At 43.3% G+C, this 15928-nt stretch overlaps 1 protein-coding gene across 1 annotated transcript in view; it reads right to left on the reverse strand.

The window, feature by feature from the left end:
* Positions 1-2478: 2478 nt before the first annotated feature.
* LOC144937205 (estrogen receptor-like) overlaps positions 2479-15928 on the reverse strand; it is a 75498-nt gene continuing 62048 nt past the window's right edge. Inside the window, exons 6-8 of the mRNA XM_078864553.1 lie at positions 15170-15303; positions 10155-10338; positions 2479-9348 (exon numbers count right to left, since the gene is read on the reverse strand). Coding sequence (XP_078720679.1) covers positions 8865-9348; positions 10155-10338; positions 15170-15303 — 802 coding nt within the window. The 3' untranslated portion in view covers positions 2479-8864. The remainder of the gene's footprint in view (positions 9349-10154; positions 10339-15169; positions 15304-15928) is intronic.

Consider the following 15928-nt stretch of genomic DNA (forward strand, 5'->3'; position numbering starts at 1 on the left):
AAAAAACCCAGGGTAGAGAGATTAAACTCAGCAGCTAAGAACATTGAATATACAAAAAACAGCTTGGAAAATCAATACAGCCAGAACATGTGGTGATGCTAACATCGCTGCTGCACAACAGCCACGCTTGCATGAGCACAGCACATGCACGTGGAGTGTTTAATATCGAACCTATATTTCAAATAATAATTTTACGTGTTCTTAAAACCTCAGCCTACCATCCTGATCTACTCTTTGAATATCAATGGAGATGAGTCAGACTTTGGATGCCATGTTACGGCCGGCTGTAGTGTGAACCGTGGCATGGACGGTCAAGACCCCCACGCGCTCGACAATGACACGAATCTCACTGTGGCGCTGTCAAGGGCACGGGACGTAAAACTGGGCCCTTTGTAGTATGTCCGTTATGGACTGCATGCATAACCTCGTAAAGCTTGGCATGCACGAGTTGCGAAACCTGCTCAAAGAACGAGACGAGGATATTTTTTTTTCTCAAACCGCACAAGACACTTGGTCAAGTGTCAATTTGTTAACGACGTTCGCGGCAGAAATATTTGTCAACGATGACTGTGAGTGGATGAAAATCAAGCTTGAGGCTGGCTACCACCCACTTAAATAATCTGGTGACGTGATTTGAGACTGCAGTGCACTGAGGAAGACTAATATTGGTAATTGGGTAATTATGTATGTGTATAAAGATTTGTCCAGTTGACTGATTGGCTGATTTAATCACTCTGGGGGGGGCGTGCGCTCCTAACACCAACAACGAATGACTAGCAGTGTCGGACTAAACGTTTGACTGCTTTAGTCAAATATACCGAGAGAATAACTCCATGGAACGCACAGACAGATTCGACTAAAATCCCACAGATTGTTGACGAGGCTGTCTCAGATTTAAAAAAATACCGACTACAGTGGTTTTCAATAACTGTGATTTGCATAGCGTCTTATGTCTATGCTACAATTCACATTCCATAATGTTCAACTGCTCGTGATCATTAACGGATAGCGTGCTCTTGACGAGGCGAAACTGTAACAGCCAAGGCCATAAAACACTCAGGGAAACTCAGAACGCTCACGAAACGACACGTTGTCAGCAGAGAGAACTGTCGGGCTAAACCCCAAGCAAAGCTCATAACTGTTAAAGGCATAAAACTAAGGAATGAACACCTTGTATAGCTGATACCAATTTTAATTAAATATAAAGGATTTCTATTTTATTACAAGATATTCATACGGGTGATGCACGGGTACAGTGGTTAGTGTACTACGCTATTTAGCTGCCAACCTGAGTTTGATTCCGGCCACGACAAAGTGGCGAGTGATATCTGAACCGGTCTTGAGCACCCAACATCATTAACCCACAATGGCCAGCGTGGTGAAGTATGGTAAATCAAACCGATTAACTGGCATGACTTGGGAAGGCCTTCACCCAGAAGTGGATTTACAAAGGGCTGTAATTTATTATTTTTGTTAATGAAAATAACTATGTAATTCATTTATACAGAAACACCACACCGAGTCCCAAGACTCCTTTCAGGATCCCGCAGGATTAGGATGTTATGGCCAATTCGGCTTTAATGAGCGATTGGTTCTCTCATTAAAACAGCTGTGAATCTTCAATGTGGAACTGCATTTCTTTCGGATATTCATTTGTCCTTTTGAGATATATTTTAAAAACCCAAGCAGCTTTAAATATTGGACATGTTAGCATTCATTACCGTATTCCCCGAACGTACTAAGCTTGGCAAAACGTAATTATCCACATCCATATACTCACTCGCTAATTGATGCTGATTAAATGACACTGATTATTTGTAAATGCGCTTTATTGTGTCTCCGTAAAAGTGGAATGTTAGGGCCCTCCGTTGCCTTTGGGCTTCAAGCAATGCTGGCGTAAGAGGCGTATTGGTTGTATCCCCCCCGTCTGTTGGAGAAGGCTGGTCCGTGGTGCAGTGAAGCTGCCTAATGATGTTTTGCGATGGATGCCAAGTCTGCAAGCCCTCGCTCTTGTAAATAACGTACAGTACTGGGATACAAGGCCACTTGCAAGACATCGGTGCACAGAGGCAGCATCGCCAAGCCCTGCGCACCCCCACGCATCCATCTCCTCCAGTTAGTTAGAGACCGTGCCGAGTGTTTGTGCTGGGAGTGGGTTGTCGATGAGGTTCTCTTTCATCCTCCTGGAACCAAGTGCGAAAAGTGTGCCGGGCTGACAAGCACAAAAAAAAACCTTCATATCGGCCGGACCTCCCACGTGTTTTCGGGTCGTAATTGCATGTCGTTCGAAATGATGTCCGACGTTTTACTCCACGTGCTGGGAGCTTCTTCTGAAACAAAAAAAGCTACCAGCAAACCGTATCCAAAGACATGTGGTACAACCCGAAAAAAGATTGGAGAGTTCCACAGCATCATAGAATCCTACGATTGAAGTCAGAATCAGCACAAGGGATAAAAAAAGACAATTGTTGACTGTAACATATTTTATGTGTGGATATAAACTGCTAAAACAGTTAATAATAGCAATACTTTGTAGCTCATCGGGGTTGCCACTGCAATAAAGACAAGCGCGCCATGTAGACAGAAGCTTTGCGGAGCTCAGTGCAGACGGCGTAGGTCACAGTACAAAAGTGCTATCAAACGACACAACGGAACAACATCACCGTGCCACGAACAAACACACTTCCAAGTCGATATGTATACATCAGTCATTATTTCAAACATGTTTACAAAGGTACGCTAATTGCCAAACACGTTCACGAAGAGTAGATAACTAGAGCATAATAAAAAATACAATATTTTGAATCAATACAAATGACTTACAATGCCTGTACAATAAAAATTTCACTTTCATTGAGACACATTTACAGCTTCATCACAAAACGCGTGGTTTATCGTGGAATGTACCGCATTTCAGCTGTCCAGTTTTTTTTTTGCACTAAAAAAAATACAATTTCAAAGGTAAATAACAACAACCTGCAAGCGAGTGCACATCACGACACAGGGCCGACAGTCCCTCCCGTCCGAGGAGCCGACCCCGTCACGAAGCGGCCCCCTTCTCACAGAGCGACCGCTGTTGTGCGCAACGCGAGAAAACACTAAACCGCACTTTACACGCCCGCAATTTGTGTGACCGAGGTTTGATATCGCGATGGTTTTCCGCGATCTTTAAGAAAAGGATTTGATTTATCTTATCGTAATTTATATAGCGCCTTGCCCAAGGCGCTTTACAGATAATTAGCAATAGTGCAGATGAATGTGAGATGCGTGAATTGAGTGAAAGAAAAATTGATGAGAGCACATTATGATGATGATGATGAATGGATTGGATGGATGGGGACTGAGTGGTAGCCATGAAGACGGATCATGAAGAAGCAACAGGAAGATGTTGTCGACCCTTGCCTGGAACCTTGTGGCATCCTACACCGAGGCAATGGGGTTTGACAACAGCACATGGCCACATGAGGGCAGTCTTGGATTGAAAGTGTTCCAGCAGACCCGTGGGGGCATCGCCGATGCGAGCCAACGGTACAGAACTGAAATGCTACGATCGGATTTACCCGTGGCTTCTTTATATTTGTGAGTGCTCAGGAAACACATTCGCTGGCCAACGATGGTGCAATCCCACTCTGCTTTAGTGCAATTGTGACCAGCACCAAACTTGCAGACCTTCGCCTGGGGTAGAGACAAGATGATGCTGCCCCCTCAGAGCCAACACATGAGCTCTCTCTCGCTCTGAGCAGCAAATCATACCTCGTGCAGTCTGTACAATCACCAGCCATAGCATCAACTCCAAATGAGAAGCAGGTGGGTGCTATGATTGGACCACCACTGAATCCAGCACAGTTTCTTAAAGAACAAATTGTAACAAAAACATTTGCTCTTCAATTAAACCTTAAGACTGATATATGGATGCCCATTTACGTGTATTGAACCCTTGACTTCTGCCACACGTTGATCAACAACGACTCGAAGGGAGGCTCGTGGGATTATCGGGTGGCCACTGCAGCTGTGGATATTGCGCATCCTACAAGGGTTCTCAACGCACAGCGCACAAGCTTCCAAAGTGTAACAGCGGAACCACAGCGGAGTGAACCCACAGCGAGTTCGCGTGAACACTTGGGGCGTGCGACCCCGGTACAGCTTACGGGACCAGGGCTCATCGTGCTGCCCGTACAACGCGTGACCGCAACCGACAAAAGGGGGCTCCGCTCACCGATTGGTGTAGCGGTAATAGAGTATTACGCAATTTCAAGTTGCCAACAGGGAAATAAAAACAAAATGTATGTTTGTTGAACTTCTTTTGCACCGTACGTAGCCAGCTGTGCTAATCGGAGGTGTTATGGTCGGTGCGATCGTATCAATTTGGTATGCTTACTAGGAAGTAAAAGTATGAAAATGTTTAAATCATAGTAAAAACATGGTGCATTTATAATGCCAAGTAATATACTAACACTAATACATTTGATTGTCATACGCAATTATTTATACAGAGGCTTGAGAGCTGCCCATCCGCACACTGCGGTGTCAAACACAACACTTGTGAACGTAGGAAAAGCATTGCATTGCAATTTACTTACAATGTATGTAAGGAAACAGTCCGACATTTACAAGCTGGCATGCCGGTCAATGAAGGTAGTTTCTAACATGTCAGCTCTCGCAGCCTATATTATGATTCGAATTTTTTTTCGTTAGGCCACCGAATGAGCTGACCAAATTTGTCTCATTGAGACCCTCCACCAGGCATGCAAGCCTTTAATGTACCTATTTTGTTTCAGCTCACTGGAAAATTAATGCAAACTAAATTACCAATTAATATTTTAAAAAATCCAGGAAGCACTACATAATTTTTATCCTTGCTGGATCTTGTCCTGATATTTTATGCAACTTCCAATTAAACATTGTACATCTAATTGCTAAATTTGTTTGGAGAATTGTCTTAACTTTACCGGTGAGCTGCAACAACGACCGACACGTAAAACCCTTGTACACCACGTGACAATTAGATTGATTTGCCTTTGTCAGGTGGTGGAGGGGTTTAACACAAGTTTGGCCGGATCATCACTTGGTCTCACCTAGGAACCAAAACGAATCATCAAGCAGCCTATATTCTGTTAAGAGGGTGGGCTACGAAGCGATAAGCGTGCATGAAGGCACGCAAACGCACACACTCACGAATTCAGTTATCGCATGCCGACAGAAATGTGATCTATTCGCCTTTCAAAAAATAAAGACTCTTTAGAAAGCATTTTGTTACCATAACCTACAGAGTACTCTTGCCATTTGTGATCTTACCATCAACAAAGTAAAGGTGCAGCCCTGCAATTGCTTGCTCACACCGCTGCTGGCAGAAGGGCCTCCACTAGGGGCAGATCTGGAGAGCCCTTCTCTAGACGGTATTTTTGCCCTGCTCTTCCACGCTGGTCAGATGTCTTGGATGAGGTGGAGGTACCCGCATTTTACCCCGCCACACACGACCTGCCAATCAACTACGGAGTACCCATTTATACTGCTGGGTGGACAGAGGTAGGAGGATTTAAGAAACGTATAAAATGTTTCAATTGTCACGCTGCGAGATCAATCCGGTGACCTCTGGATTGCACTCCAGTATGGCAACCACACCAGTGCAGCACACTGATCTACTACTGAGGGTGCTAAGCTGGCACGCAATATAATTCATTGATATGTATATCCACTTATATTTCATTATTTTAAAACTTAAAAAATACATTATGTTACATGTGGATAACTACATACATATGATGGATCAACAACAAGAATACTCATCTGAGAACTAGTAATTGGTAAGGTAAGATTTGCAGCGATTAGTTTAGAGACATTCATTTTTTATGAAGTAACAAAATATCCGTGGACAGACGCAAGGACGGACCTTTAGTTCCCTTAATAAGAACTTCATGCATTAGTTACACCAAAGACAAAATATGCTCAATACAATTTCACAATATCCTTGTGAAACCGTGTAGGTCATTTGAATGAGATGTAATTCTGCAATTAAATGCCTAAAATTGTCAGCTTACACAGACACAAACACATAAATGATTTCTTAAATAAAGTTGAATTTCTTGATAACAGTAAATATAAATTATAATCCTATAAAACAATCACGTTACAGAGAATGAGACAGGACTGCTATGACTTGCATCTCCACACTTCTCAAATTAAACATTGGCCCTTATAGGTAGAGTGCTCTCATGTCAGACGATGCTGATCGCTGCATGGATTAGTGTATTTATGGTACCTTTGTGTGGCTTTTTGAGAAGTAGGCATGACCAATTACTTGTAATAGAGTTCATATTATAAAAATAAGCTCAACGTAAATGGCAATGCAAAATAATAATGTGGTATAAAATGGGACCTTTTTGGCAGTATCAAAGTATGAAAAAATAGCAATCGGTTTTACCCTTTATGGCAATAAAACAGGTTTAAAGATGTTCAAACACCGGATAGAAACCTTTAGCAAAGAATCAAGTTCGCATTAACCACACGTGCGTGTGGTGTACATGCAAACATGATCATGTATGCATTGTCTTTGAAACGGATTGGCCTACACCAGAGACAGCCTTTATTAGGGCCTAGTCTCACCAGTGTCAGACCAGAGAACGCCGAATGGTGAACAGCACAAAGACAATGCCACTATCAGAGCATTTATAGCTCGGGGTGAGAAGCTACAAAATGGGGACTTTTTGTCCGTATCAAAGTATGAAAAAGTAAGAATAGGTTTAACCCTTGTCTGTGATGTAGGCCAATCAGTTTAAAAGACAATGTATTTAATATCAAAGCATGTTTGTTTGCATGTTCACCACTAGCACGCGTGGTTAATGCAGACTTGATTGCTTGCAAAAGGTTTCTATTTGGCGTTTAAACATCTTAACACCTGTTTTTATTGCCAGAAAGGGTAAAACCTATTCTTATTTTTTCATAAAAATGTCGTGTCGGGTTGCAACTACTGAAACACAGATCTACAATATACACCACAGATACACTAAACTATCGTCGCACTGAACAAGGCCATTACAATCACTGCATTAATTTCAATCCCATATAAAAGTATGGCATAAAGTCAACACTGTAGTGATAATGAGCAACATTCTTCACTCAAACACAACGTTTAACCACAATCGTGTATTTTAATACAACTATGTTTTCTGAATAGCTATTTCAATCACGAACCCAACTTAAAGACCTGCTCATGAAAAGTCCAGAGACTTTATATCTTGTCCGGCATCACACATGTCCCTGGCTGATGTCCAATAGTGCAGATCAAGAGTGTCACAGAGTCAGTCACTGCTTTTAATTTCCTATCTACAGAAGACACCAACGCAATCTTGACAATTTTACTAGACATGCCAGGGCCATGACATGCCCTGCTTCGACATGATTTCCTAGTCATAACTCAAAGGTGAAAGTTTCAGGAACTTTCATGGCAATGGAAATGAAGAGTCCACAAAGCAGCATCTCACTGTGCTCTCGTTTTGATTGTCATAGCTCAGTCAGCGCCAACTCACGTCCCACACTTTAACAAAGTCTGCAAAATCCACAATAAAAAATATAATCACGATAATATTAATACATCATTAATATAGTAAGTGTGATTGAAGTAAACAATGTGTGTGGCAGAGCGCCACATACAGTACATAGCGAGTACCAGGACTTATATCCAAACCGGATCTCAAAATCTCTCATGCTCACGGGTGTTGAGAATCCTGCTATCAAGACTGTGCATCGCCCCACACCGAATGTTTGGGCATTTCTAATTCTCGTCAGGCCATCACAAATGCAGGCCAGCTCTATTGCTGGCTCTACTCCATGACTTATTTTTCAGACAACTGTCCTGTTGGCCAGTGTCACCCGATGTGCTCCTCACCCAGCAGGTGTCATGCCAACATTGTCTCAGACCTGTTTGTGCACCGTGGTTATCCATCCATGCAATATGCAAGCTCAACTCTGCTTAGCTTCTGAGATCTCATGAAATCGATCAGCGCTCTTGATATGACTTGCCATATTAAGTTGCGACGGAAGTTGTCATTATTATTATAATGGGTGATTTGGTGCTAGATTAAAATAATTTATAGCCATTTATGAACAACTTTTACATACTATATATATGTGCAGCCTTTTTGTTTTAACATAATATCCAGCAAATGAATATAAAAACAATCAGTGAAGTTTTTTTTATATGTAATGCCTGTTCAGATGGTTAACAATGTCCAAATGTACACATTGTTAATAATCTGAATAAAAAATAAACAGAAGCCAGCAGATAATTTAATTCAATGGTACATTCATAATCAGATACAAATAAAAACGTTTGGTTTTAGTTAATTAAAGATTCCAGGTAAAAATAAATTATAAAATACGATGGCATGTGTATTTTCTGGCTGAAAATATTACTTTCTCAAATTTGAATATAAATACTGGAAAGTAGTGCCAAGTCCCATCACCAGACCACCTTATTCTGATTCTGGTGTCTCTAGAGCCCACGGAACATGGATCACGGATCCATCGACAAAACAACACAGCCCAGCACGAGCGCGTGAGTTGCACTTGGGGAATCTGCACCGCTGCCCGTTGCTTGCCCGTAGACATCGTAGCCACGTCACGTAGTCTCATGCCTTCTTATGACCGGCCACACCATGGCCACCGCAAACTTGTGGAGTGGAGTGCAAAGATCACTCGTTTGATTCACAATAACGTTCCACAGATTGTGCGATCCGGTTGTAAAAATAACATGCCCCCGTTGCAATTAATCATCAATGGACACGCACCATCCAGAGGTAACAACGATAATATTTATCCACAATGGAATTCTGCACCCATGAAAACAGACGCTCTGAATCGCTTAACTAAAACATCAATGACTTGCTCGTGAAAGTGACGGGGCCTCCCGCCTCTGACGACGCGCTGGTACTTTTGCCCAGAGTTATGAATTCCCTCTCCACGTGATCTCTGAATCCTCGCTGGGTATGCACCCTGAACTCCCTCTCGTGCTGCGGCCTGACTTCAGGCTCTGTGACGGTCGCGACGGGCCCTCTGTTGGCGTGGCCACCGCCAAGGTACGGCCTATCCGCATGCGTCCGGAACTCCCGCGACTCGGGCTGGTGGAGGGCCTTGAAATCCGCGGCGACGTACGGTTGGTACTCCTGCTCGCCCGGCTGCGCAGCCACGTCGCCATCGCTGTTGGATGTTGCCCTGAAATCTTGCGGTGGGGGCGACGTCCGTAAGCCAGTATTCTGCAGGCTGTGAGCGTCCAGCAGCTCAAGGAGCAGGTCGTATAGCGGGATCACATTCTTACGCTTCATGCTGTTGAGATGCTCGATGCCCTTGTTGCTGTAAACAACACACACATTGCAAAGTCAGTGTGTGCAAGTGTCAAACGCTGGCCCACCCTTGCAAGAGGCAATGTTTCCTGTGCCTCAGTGGGCCTGTATTGTCATCTTCTAGTTAAATAATGGATACTGGATATTCGTTTAAGCATGAAATCCACCGAACAATATAAAAATTGTTGAAAAACACAAATTTATATCAAAATTGGCCAATCACATTGTCGACATCGTAATCTTCTTGGTTCTTTCGGTAAAGTCACGTAGAATGGAAATAATAAAATAATAAAAATAAAACATAATCAAATAATTCTCACGACGTTTCGACCACAATGCAAGCAGCCGTCCTCAGGTGAAGAACAGCGCTGTTATTTTATTATGTTTAATTTTTATTATTTTATTATTTCCATTCTACGTGACTTTACCGAAAGAACCAAGAAGATGAATCCCTGCAGTCACGAAAGCTTTAAATCGAGACATCATAATCAGTTTTTTTTTTAAAGCCTAAATCAGTAAAATATCTCAGAGCCCCCAAAACATAGGCTTCATAAAATTAAATTACAAGTGATCACCTGCTCAAATGAGCATCAAGGCGGTGCTCATCTTTTGTTTACAGCCCTGAGCCAGTGGTGTAAATCCCACATTGCTATGGTGGTGGCTCCTTTGAAGCTCACGCACTTAAAAAAAAACCAGGAGTGGACCCTTGATAAATACTAGTCAAGCAGGTCAAGATGACATCACCATTGTCGTGCATACTCTGCATATCTCAGAGACACAGGAGAGGCAAGGAGGATATCCGCACGCACGTCTGACCTAATGTGTCGGATCTGCGAAAGCAGCAGGAGTAGCTGGGAGAGGCGGCGCGAGTGTTGCGGCGGGGACGCCTCAATGTGGCCGATGGTGCTGCCCAGGGCGTCCATAACCTTCTCGAGGATCTGCTGGATGAGCTGTACATTCGTCTGCTCCCCGGCGGAATTCGAGAGGCAGAAAAAGACCCCTGCAGGAGAGAGCAGTTGTCAGCACAAAACAGAAATCCGTAGAAACCCGGGCTATATTTAGAGGTTGATTTAGTGTGTCTGTTTTGAAGACCACTTCGATTTCATAGAATATCAGTTATGGAAATGAACACAGACTTTTTAAAATGTATATTTAACAACGTGAGTTTGATCGCACACCATGGATAATATCTGTAAGGAATGATGTCTGTGTATATCAGTGTATACATGTTTTTTAACACAGCTGCTGAGCACATTCCCAATGTCTCAAAACAGTGGCCTGTAAGAAACAGCACTACCAAAGAAGTAAAAGGTAAGAGTGAACACTCGTTTTAACTTGAGCAAAGTTACAAGAGCTTTGGAAAAAAGATGAAAGGCTGTACATTTCTTTCGTGCATCTAATTGGACTTCCGTAACTGGCCATAGCTTACATCGGTGAAAAGTGATATCTCAGCCTCTTCGTTGTTTCCGAATTTAGCTGCTTTGGTTCCTGACGGTGTCGTAGCTGCTGCTGCTTTCCAGTAGCTAATTTTTCGACCCAATCCTGGTTACTCGATTGGGGACGCGGACTTTGTTGATCTGGACGACATCCGAGCCGGTATCCTTCATCTGTGGTCGTCATGTGCATTGGATTCCTTTTTTTTTCCCTTTACGCCCGACGTCTCAGCACCGCCCTTTCGCCCAATCCTCCTCCTTTTTATCCAGGCTTGGGACTGGCTCAGCTATCCACTGCATTGTGGAGTTAAATGGCAGTTAAGTAAGCCCAGTTAGACAATGATAAAATCTTGTCGGAAAGTGGTCTCTGGTTGGTTATTGGCATTATGACGCACACGCACTGCCTGTTTGTCAATCCACTGCTGGATGAGGGCACCCTCACTCCAAGTGGGTCGCCGGTATCATTTGACCCAGCTTCATCACGATGATCAGGGCGCGTTGGTGAAGGTGGGGAGCATGTACATGTAAGCGTAGAAGTGCAGTACAACAGCGGATTTTGCTGCACTCCCTCCTGCTGCCCACGACGTAGCAAAGTTTTCATTAATCAAGCCGTGATTTTGACTATTGGTGGTTTGCAATCGGATTAAGTTTGTACATGTCTGTAATGTGTTCACATTTCTGCTCCAGCCACTAGAGGCCGCTAATTTACCAGAATGCTTAAAAAAAAAGCTATTGCTTCTTGAGTGGCATCACAAACATGAATCATGATGATTCATCGAATTAAAAAGAATCGTTACAGTAACCATGTTGTTCATAGGGGCTGTTTTTGGCATAATTCACAACGATGGTCATTGCGGGTTAGTGAACATTTGCAATGCATTTGGAATACAGAAGGCATCTGCGTTGAAAGCTAACTCTTTAAAGAACTGAAATAAAACATAGTGCCAAGTTTGAAATTCCACCACATTATCACATGGGGGGAGTGGTAGTACAGTGGTTAGTGCACTGTGCCATGAACTCGGTGACCTAACTTCGATTTCCCGCCATGGCTAACATCAGTGATGAGTATTATCTGTACCTCTTACGCCTTTCACCAACCCGCACTGACCAGCGTGGTGAAGTATGGTCAAATAACTTCCATGAATGACATGGTATGAGGAAGCCTCCATGATTAATAAAAGGCTAAAACATTTGCATGGTCATTCATTTTAATGTAGGAGCAATGAATGTGAACATTGGAAATAATTTATTTAAGTGTTACATTTGTTCCCCAAATCAAGTCATCTACCTGTCCCTCAGTGTAAGCCCAAGCATGCATCCCTTCATGACACTTAGCATACTTTTCAGTTTTTCATTTTCTCTACGAGCCATATTTCATAGCTGGCAATATGTATGCATACACTTTAATAAAAGTTGAATTGAGCTCACATATGCTTGGTTCTTTCGGTAAAGTCACGTAGAAGGGAATTTAATTATTATTATTATTTTATTATTTCCCTTCTACGTGACTTTACCAAAAGAACCAAGAATATGAATCCCTGCAGTCACGAAAGCTTTAAATCGAAATTTGGCCTCACATATTTGCTTGACCACTATTAAAGAGATAGATAATAGGCTTAAGACAGGTCAATGAACTAAAGTGATAAAAGGTAATAATTGGAGGTATACTTACACATATGTATACATAATTGTACAAAAATGCTGATAAGCATGTACATATATGAAGACAAAACCGATACTCATACAGAAGAGATAGATACATAGATGCAAGTACCGTACATAAACATTCATGGTAATTAAACATGCGTATTTATTTTTTAAATGTAACCAATCAAAATCAACAGAAATATGAAACAACCAAAAGACATTGACGAAAATATCCAAATGTAGAACTAAGGCTTCCCTTGTGTTAAACTTTTAACTGCCAGTGCAGAGAAAGTCAAGTGGCAAATCAAGATTAGCGATGTTTTACACAAGCAACATTCCAGGCTGTGGCATAAATCAAAGGCGCAAAGTAGGCACGAGAACTCTTCTTACTGGCGTTCTTGTCATTATCGCTCTCTCTCAACCGCTTCCCACAAAGCCTTGAACTGGCCTTGCAGCCCGGTGCCAATACAGTGCATGTACAGTTTACACGATAACTGCCGGTTGAAGGAAAGCAGCCATGGTGGCAGCCAAGTTCCTCCGAGTTTGTCGACACTCGGGAGCCACCTCCACCACCGACCGCCTTTACCACCGAAGACCAAACCCGGACATGTTAGTCCGTCAGCTCAGGACTATCAGACTTGTGCAATATACTGTCATGAAGTTCAATACAATAGTGGTGGCAGATGTCATAAACAAATCAATTCCTGCCACCCCAAACGCAAATGCCAATTCCCGGACTGTCCGTGTCACCCCCAGACAAAGTGTCACCCCCAGAATTAGAGTAACTAAGCACCGTTTTATGAACCTGGCAACCTGAGTGTGAAACCTGACAATAACTGACATTACTGGTGAGTGATAATTTAGCAGGTCCTGGTCTCCTGCCCTTCACCAACTTGCATGACCAGCATGGTGAAGTGTGATTAAACAACACCCCTGCCCCCCATGCCCCCATTCAACAGTGGATTGACAAATTCACCGATAATTAAAATCATGAATAATTATTATTAGCACAACATCATCCCACATCCTCCCACTGAATACGTGAGGCTTTGGTCATCCAGAGGGATTACATATATAAGGACAGTACGGAGTGATGTAGGGACAGTACGGCTCCCTGTGGCCATGGTTACTAATTAACGTAACCGAACAGACAGGGTCACGTTCGGGTAATGTGGGACCTAAGTGGTAGCTAATAATGATTGATGCGACAAACTTTGACAGGGTCGAGTGAGGGGAAGCACGGGACCTAACAGTCGTAAATTGTAATAAGGGCAGAGACAGACAGGGCCAGGTGCGGTGAGAGAGGGTTCGGGAATAGGGGCGTGGCCGGGTCGTGAGGGGGATAAAAGCCGGCCATGAACCGGGGCTCTGGGCTGCTGTTGTGGGGGAACTGCCGTCGCCGTCGTCACCATGGAGCGGGTCATCTTCATCATCCTGGAGTGGGCACCGTGTAGTCTTGGAAGGCTAGAGTTATGTTGTCTCAGAATAGAGTTGTCTAAGTTACCCAAGTGTATATAATCACTCGCGGTTGCTCGTTAAGTTATCAGTGAGTCGGTGGACTTTATTCATAATAAATATACATATAACTGAACAAGAAGGTGTCTCTGAGAGCTACATTACACATACATGCACGATGCCTCTGGGTTGGACCCTCATGGGGGTGGAATGCCACTGGTCTAGTCTGTGAGCCCCATTGGTCTAGTCTGTGGGCCCCATACCCCATGACTCCACTGCCATGACAAACTTTATGGGGTGCGCCTTGAGTTGTGTAAACTGAGCATCGTTTAATTTTCTGGAAATGGCAAAGCTGTGGTTTGTTAATACAAATTCGTTCACTTTTCCAATTATATTTTAGGATGCGATGTACCGTCATAATTCTATATATAGATACAATAAAATATTACTCTATAACTGATTAATCACTTCAGTTCTCTGCCCAAGGGCAGGTTCTTGGCTCAAGTCTCCTTCATTGATATTTATATTTTGCCCTTAATTTCAACAATAAATCTCTCCTTTCTTAAAGTTGCCAAGCAGCGTTTGTCCTTCCACCCCCAACATCCTCCATTTTAGAGCTTCCTCGAGCAGGACTTCCTCTCTCACACCATCTCCAGTGTGTGCAGTTCACCCCACACATCTACATCCTCTGGCATCCAACCCTGTGACATGACATTGTTTAATCGGGGCACGTACACAAACTCTGTGGGGCAGAGTTTGTGTAGGTGTCTTGGTGTCCTGTTAGGAGACCACGTGACTATCAGAACTTGACATTGCAGCCGTCTTCCAAATTCCTAACCATCTGCCACGACAATAGCTACGTTGCTTCTAGAATAATAATAGTTACAAATAATATTGACTACATTTTGTATTAACACCGATCTTATCAAGGAACTATGCGAACATCCCAATTCAGCAATGTGAAGATCATTCTTAACATTTGTACCCTGACGCCTGCAAACAATGACCTACTCATTTAGAATGAATTCACGTGATTTTAAACATCCACTGTGAAGCAGACAGCGCGTATTGTATGCTTAATACACTATCGCAGTATTACCCAGGGCAGCTTGCCGGACTTAAACCACTAACCCCTGCAACAAGCGGCGAACACATTTACGCCGGGCCATGTCATTGCCTCGCCTAAAGCTGGCACTGCCAGGGCCCTCAGCCAAACACGAGAGTGCACGCACCCCCTTCCTGGCACGTGGGTCCTCATGCAATATCACCGCCTGCACACTCGACAGCTCGACTCACCCGAGTTGAGGAGGATCATGGCCTTGAGGCAGACGTATTCCTCCCGTCGGAGATGCAGCTCACGGAAGCGGCTCACGGTGACGAGCAGCATGTCGAACATGTCCAGCATGCCCTCCACATTGCGCGCGTCTTCCCTGCCGGACACGCATGCACACGGGCACGCTTACTACAACCGCCTCATCCTCGCAAAAATCTTTCAGAAGAAGCAGAATATTTCTTTAGACTTCAGGAGGAATCCAATGAGCTATGAAGCTTTTTTTCACAGATGTCCCATAGGGGCGGTCAGCAATTGAACTATCGATACACGGGTAAGAATCAAAGTTACAAATAACATTCGCAAATGTGGTTGTAGCCAGATACCACCCAGAGCAACACAGCAGCTCCTCCAAACAATGTGCCGGACATTTCGGGTCCCGCACATTTGCTCAGGTTATTTTTGTATCAGAGCCATTGCATGCAGGGGTCACGGTCCAAGTTTTCAAAAAATTTTAAATTAATTGCTCTACAAATGAAAAATATGAATAGGTTCTACCCTTTTTGGCAATGAAACAGGTGTTAAGATGTTCAAACACCAAATTACTGAATTGGGAAAATCATAGAAATAGTCTTGAGACTCAGTGAGCTGGTCCGAGGATAACAAGCAGAATTATAGTTATACATTATAAATATAGAAATAATTAAATGGTTGACCACACCTCCACACCACGCATTCTCGACCTTGATATGAAATACTATTTGTGTTTTGATATAATACAAGTG

Source organism: Lampetra fluviatilis, chromosome 18, assembly GCF_964198595.1.
Source record: "Lampetra fluviatilis chromosome 18, kcLamFluv1.1, whole genome shotgun sequence".
In the NCBI taxonomy this organism is placed as follows: Eukaryota; Metazoa; Chordata; class Hyperoartia; order Petromyzontiformes; family Petromyzontidae; genus Lampetra; species Lampetra fluviatilis.